Source organism: Phaseolus vulgaris, chromosome 1 (genome assembly GCF_051622355.1).
Source record: "Phaseolus vulgaris cultivar YP4 chromosome 1, ASM5162235v1, whole genome shotgun sequence".
Classification (NCBI taxonomy): domain Eukaryota; kingdom Viridiplantae; phylum Streptophyta; class Magnoliopsida; order Fabales; family Fabaceae; genus Phaseolus; species Phaseolus vulgaris.
The window spans coordinates 37,724,892-37,731,886 of NC_143498.1; the positions used below are offsets into that span (position 1 = coordinate 37,724,892).

Consider the following 6,995-nt stretch of genomic DNA (forward strand, 5'->3'; position numbering starts at 1 on the left):
ATAACTAGACAATGTCTTGATGTTCAATGGAAATTCAATAATTGTACCTTTCAAACTAACTTTTTGGTCTTACCTAGTACTAATTTTAGGGTCATTTTGGGAATGCAATGGTTTAAGACTTTGGGTGAGATTGTTTAGAATTGTGCTCGGTTAACCATGACCTTCGACCATCATAGTGATAAGGTTATCTTAGTGGGTGAAAATTAGTCGTTTGATACTGTGTAATTTTCAAGTAAATTAAAAGTTGTGTTGGGACAACCTATATTGTTGGGCATATAAGGTGTAGTTAGTTTTCAAATTGCAAGTAATCACAGAGTTATGACTTTGACTAAAGCTCAGATAAGACAATTGGACAAATTACTACATAATTTTGAAGTTTTTTTTAAGAATCGGTCAACTTCCACCACCTAAATGGTATTATCATCGCAATGTCTTAACTAGTGACATTCATGTTACTTTGAAACCTTATAGATATCCTCATAATCAGAAAACTAGGATTAAGAGACAAATATATCTACTAGGTTCATTAGGGAAATTTCTAGTTGTTATGCTTCTTCCCTTAATCCTTAATGTTATTCGAAAAGAAAGATGGTTCATGGCGTTGTTATACTGATTTTAGAAAAGTCAATGTTATGATTGTTAAAAACAAGCCCTTGATGGAAGATATGTTAGATGAATTACATGGGGCTACATATTTTTCTAAACTTGATTTAAGAAGTGAGTATAATCAGGTGAGAATGCATGAAGCGGATATTTATAAAAACAACTTTTAAAACTCATAGTGGTCTTTATGAGTAAGTGGTTCTACCTTTCGGTCTTAATAATGCTCCTGCAACATTTCAAAATCTTATGAATGACATTTTTCGCCAACAATTGAGGAATTTCATATTGTTTTTTTATGATATATTGATTTATACTAAGACTTGGAAGAACATATTAGATGTATAGGTATAACTTTAACTATATTACGAAATCATGTTTTACTTTTTAATCAAAAGAAATGTAGTTTTGCAAATACATAGGTAAATTACTTGGGTCATCGGATATTGGCTGAAGGAGTGCAACCTGATCCAAAAAAGATTGAGGTTGTTCATCCACAACCTACAAATTTAAAGGAACTTTGGATACTACAAAAGATTTATTCAAGGTTATGGTAAGGTGGTAGCACCTTTGACAACCTTATTGAAAAAAAATACGTCATGTGTTTGAGTACTATTCTTATTTGAAACAGATGCTTCAGGAATCAGGATTAGGGCAGTGCTCATGCAATCTAACCATCATATTGCTTCATAAGTAAAGTGATGGAACTCAAAAATCAATTGTTATTTTCTTATGGAAAAAGGTTATTTTATTTGCACTAAAAAAAATGGAAGCACTATTTTTTGGATTAATGTGTTGTGATAAAAACTTTAAAACATTTGTTAGAGCAACCTCCAACAGCCATGTTACAGAACTGGGGATTGGAAAAGCTAATAGGTCTGGACTTCAAAATTGTTGAATAAACTTTAATGTAATTTGTGGGTTTTAAAGTTAGAAGTTACTAGAACAGAGTAGAATGGGAGTTTGGATATGTAAAAGGTCAAAAGTTGGGAGTGGGATTTTAATTATGTTGTTAGTGGGATTTTAAGGCCATAATGAAGATTTTTTTATAAGAGCTTCCTAAAGCCTATAAAAAGGATTCTCTCTCAATTGTAATATGCACCACAGAAAGAAATACAATAGAGAGAAATTCAAAGAAGAGTGTTTTCTTTAGAGAAAATTAAAGTGTGAGTGATTGCTTGTTTTACAATTTGGTATCAAGAGCCAATGGAGAATGTGATGGGTCAAATACCGCTACCACGGTTATCGAAGGCGACCACATATGATAATTGGAGCATTCAAATGAAAGCTCTTCTCGGTTCTCAAGATACATGGGAGGTGGTCAAAGAAGGTTTCGAAGAACCAACAAATACCACGGGTTATACGGCAGCTCAAACCAAGGTGTTGAAAGAGATGCGATCAAAGGATAAGGCGGCACTATACATGTTGTTCCGAGCGATTGATAAGTCGGGCTTTGAGAATATTGCCAATGCAACTACTTCAAAAGAAGCGTGGGACATCTTAAAAAAGGTGTTCAAAGGAGCCAACCGAGTTAAGCAAGTGCGTCTACAAACTCTTCGTGGCGAGTTGGAGAGCATGAAGATGATGGAGTCAGAAAGTGTATCTGACTACATTACGCGTGTACAGACTGTGGTGAATCAACTCAGCCGAAATGGTGAAAAGTTGACCGATGCACGAGTTGTGGAGAAGATTTTGAGAACATTAACCGACAATTTTGAGAGTATTGTGTGCGCAATAGAAGAGTCAGAGGACCTAACGACGCTCACAGTCGACGAGCTTGTCGGTTCTCTCGAGGCACACGAGCAACGAAAGAAGAAGAAGGAGGAGGAAACACTCGAGCAAGCGCTTCAAACCAAGGCGTCAATCAAAGACGAAAAGGTACTCTATCCTCAAAATTCTCAATATAGAGGGTGTGGTCGTGGAAGTCGTGGAAACGGTCGTGGTGGAAAAGGCAGCAACCATGAAGGGTACTATAAGGAGAAGGAACAGTCGAGCCAACCAAATTGACGTGGAAGAGGACGTGGTAGAGGAAGAGGCGGCCGATCGAATTATTCCAACATCGAGTGCTACAAATGCCACAAATATGGTCGCTATGCGAAGGATTGTAACTCTGAAAAATGTTACAATTGTGGTAAAGTGGGGCATTTTGCAAAAGATTGTCGTGCTGATATAAAGATAGAAGAAACAACCAACCTAGCCTTGGAAGTCGAAACGAATGAAGGTGTTCTCTTGATGGCTCAAGATGAAGTCAACATTAACAGTGACACTCTGTGGTACCTCGACTCAGGAGCAAGCAACCATATGTGCGGTCACGAGTACCTATTCAAAGATATGCAAAAGACTGAAGATGGCCATGTTTCATTTGGAGATGCATCAAAGGTGGAGGTTAAAAGGCGAGGTACGGTTTGCTTCTTACAAAAGGATGGCTTAATTGGGTCACTCCAAGATGTTTATTACGTACCAGACCTCAAAACCAACATTTTGAGTATGGGGCAACTCACGGAGAAAGGTTACTCAATATTTTTGAAAGATCGGCTCCTACACTTGAAGAACAAGCAAGGACGTTTGGTTGCTCGAATCGAGATGGCAAGAAATCGGATGTACAAGCTGAATTTGATAAGCATACGAGAAAAATGTTTGCAAGTCAACATAGAAGATAAGGCATCGTTGTGGCGTCTCCGTTTTGGTCACCTACATCATGGTGGACTAAAAGAGTTAGCAAAGAAGAATATGGTGCACGGGCTACCCAACATGGACTACGAGGGAAAATTTTGTGAAGAATGTGTGCTCAGCAAGCATGTGAGAACCTCGTTTCCAAAGAAGGCTCAATATTGGGCTAAGCAACTTCTCGAATTGATTCATACAGACATATGTGGACCAATTACTCCAGAATCCTTTGGCGGTAAAAGGTATTTCATTACCTTTATCGATGATTTCTCACGAAAGACTTGGGTTTATTTTTTGAAGGAAAAATCCGAGGCATTTGAAGTGTTCAAAAAGTTCAAGGTGATGGTAAAGAGGGCAACTGATAGACAGATCAAAGTTGTACGATCTGATAGAGGTGGCGAGTATACTTCAACGGCTTTCATGGAGTATTGCGAGGAGCAAGGCATAAGGCGATTTCTAACTGCACCATACACTCCTCAACAAAATGGTGTGGTCGAGAGGAAGAACCGGACCATTCTCGACATGGTTCGATCAATGCTTAAGAGCAAAAAGATGCCAAAGGAATTTTGGGCGAAAGCTGTGCAATGCGCCATTTATGTGCAAAATCGATGTCCACATGTGAAGTTAGATGATCAAACACCACAAGAGGCATGGAGCGGACAAAAGCCAACAGTTTCTCATCTCAAAGTGTTTGGTAGTGTGGCTTATGCACACGTACCAGATCAACGAAGAACGAAGCTCGAAGACAAAAGCAAAAGGTATGTTTTTATTGGGTATGATGAGAAGACAAAGGGATACAAGCTCCTTGACCCGATAAGCAAGAAGGTGATGGTGAGTCGTGATGTACGAATAGATGAAACAAGCGAGTGGGATTGGAACAATTTTTCAGAGGTTATGATTGAAGTTGGAGAATCATCAAATGTTGCACCGACAAGTATAAATTCCGAAACAACCGATGATGAAGATGAACCACGAAAACCTAAAATTCAAAGTTTGCATGATTTGTATGATTCGACAAATGAGGTACATCTTGTATGTATTTTGGCAGATGTAGAAAATATCAGCTTTGAAGAGGCGGTGCGAGACAAGAAGTGGCAAACTGCCATGGATGAGGAGATTAAAGCGATTGACCGCAACAACACATGGGAGCTAACAGAATTGCCAGAGGGAAGTCAACCCATTGGTGTGAAGTGGGTATTCAAAAAAAAGATGAATGCTCAAGGCGAGATAGAGAGGTACAAGGCGCGACTCGTTGCGAAGGGATACAAACAAAAAGAGGGAATTGACTACGATGAGGTGTTTGCTCCCTTTGTAAGAATGGAGACAATTTGATTACTCATTTCCCAAGCGGCTCAATTTAAATGGCCGATATTTCAAATGGATGTCAAGTCGGCATTCTTGAATGGTGTGCTTGAAGAAGAAGTCTACATCGAACAACCACCTGGGTACATGAAAATCTGAGAGGAGAAGAAGGTGCTAAAATTGAAGAAGGCACTTTACAGGTTGAAGCAAGCACCGCGGGCATGGAATACTCGTATCGATACATACTTCAAGGATAACGGGTACAAGCAATGTCCTTACGAGCATGCTCTTTCCGCAAAGAACAATGGAGGTAACATGATATTTGTTGCTCTTTATGTTGATGATCTCATTTTTATGGGTAACAATAATGAGATGATAGAAGAGTTTAAGGGCACAATGAGACGGGAATTTGAGATGACAGATTTGGGATTGATGAAGTTTTTCCTTGGCTTGGAGGTTAGACAAAAAAAGACGAGTATTTTTGTATCACAGGAGACATATGCAAAGGAGATTTTGAAGAAGTACAAGATGGAAAATTGCAACCCAATATCAATACCAATGGAACCAGGGGCAAAACTCTCAAAGTTCGATGGAAGAGAACGTGTCGATGCAAGTAGATACTGGAGTTTGGTAGGAAGCCTTCATTATCTCACATGCACGAGGCCGGATCTTTCATTAAGTGTCGGCATCATAAGTCGATTCATGGAGGAACCGGTTTACTCACACTGGAAGGCGTTGAAGCGAGTCCTACGGTACATCCAAGGTACTGTATCACTCGGGTTGTTCTACTCAAAAGCAGAAGATTACAAGTTGGTGGGTTACTCTGACAGTGATTGGTGCGGAGACATAGATGATAGGAAAAGTACATCGGGATATGTATTCTTTATGGGGAACACAGCATTTTCTTGGCTTTCAAAGAAGCAACCGATTGTGACGCTATCGACGTGTGAAGCTGAATATGTGGCAGCATTTTGGTGTGTATGTCATGCGATATGGCTTAGAAACTTGTTGAGCAAGATGGAGCTAAAGCAACTAGGTGCAACCGTGGTTCAAGTTGACAACAAATCAGCAATTGAGTTGGCAAAGAACCCAGTGAACCATGAAAGAAGCAAACACATTGACGTTCGTTTTCACTTTATTCGTGATCATGTGAAGAAAGGAAGTGTGGAGTTGGTGCATGTGGCAAGTCAGGATCAAGTTGCAGATATCTTCACAAAACCACTACCGAAAGTCTTTTTCGACAAATTCAAGAAGATGATTGGCATGATGGATGGTAGAAACATTTAAGTTTATGGGGGAGTTTTGTTGAATAAACTTTAATGTAATTTGTGGGTTTTAAAGTTAGAAGTTACTAGAAAAGAGTAGAATGGGAGTTTGGATATGTAAAAGGTCAAAAGTTGGGAGTGGGATTTTAATTATGTTGTTAGTGGGGTTTTAAGGTCATAATGAAGATTTTTCTAGAAGAGCTTCCTAAAGCCTATAAAAAGGATGTTTTCTCAATTGTAATATGCACCACAAAAAGAAATACAATAGAGAGAAATTCAAAGAAGAGTGTTTTCTTTAGAGAAAATTAAAGTGTGAGTGATTGCTTGTTTTACAAAAATAAAGTATAAAAAAGATAATGAGAGTGTGCCAACTTATGTGTTTTCAAGGAAACCACCTTATGGTACGTTAGTTTCATTGTTTGTTCTGACATCTTAGTTGTTGCAGCGGGTTAAAGATTTTGGAAAGGGGATCATAAATTACAAAAGATTGTTAATTTCATTGGCTTGACCCAAAATCTACATAAGTATTATACTTATGGCGACTTATTGAGGTGTAAAGGTGCGTTAATTGTTGGAAATATTGAAGGCTTGAAAATTCAAATACTTCAACAGTTCCATGATTCATTCATAGGAGGACATTCGGGTTGTGAACTAACTTATAAAAGGATTAAAGATCACTTATATTGAAAAGTACGCAGAAAGAGGTAAAAAGGTGGGTTTAGAATTGTCATATTTGTAAGAAATTTAAACCTTTACTTCAATTTCAATTTCCTACTCGTATGATACAATCATTGTTTATTCTTTATAGGCCTTGGAAATCTATATTTATGAATTTTATTACTAATCTTCCTAAATCTTTTTCTATGACTGTTATTTTTGTTGTTATGGACCGTTTAATTAAGTATGTTCAGTTTTTCCTTTTTCACATCCTTTTGGAGTGGTTAAGGTGGCACAATTTTTCATGGACAATTTTGTTAAACTTCATGGATGGTCAACTAGCATAGTATCTAATAGAGACTCAATTTTCATGAGCCACTTTTGGACTAAGTAGATAAGTAAACATGGTGTGAAATTTAGTTCAATGATGTTTCACCCACAAACTGATGGCCAGAGAGAGGTTGTCAATAAATCTACAAAAGCTTATCTATGTTGTGTTTCAAG

The 6,995-nt window shown here is 38.0% G+C and overlaps 1 protein-coding gene across 1 annotated transcript; it reads left to right on the forward strand.

Annotated features, from left to right (window-relative positions):
* The first annotated feature begins 1,806 nt into the window (after positions 1-1,806).
* LOC150029605 (uncharacterized) lies at positions 1,807-2,607 on the forward strand. The gene has a single exon (XM_090296443.1). It carries the CDS (start codon positions 1,807-1,809, stop codon positions 2,605-2,607), a length of 801 nt encoding a protein of 266 aa, XP_090152569.1.
* The last annotated feature ends 4,388 nt before the right edge of the window (positions 2,608-6,995 follow it).

Coding starts and splice junctions, on each gene's coding strand:
- LOC150029605 (XM_090296443.1), top strand. CDS start 1,807: ATGGAGAATGTGATGGGTCAAATACCGCTACCACGGTTATCGAAGGCG.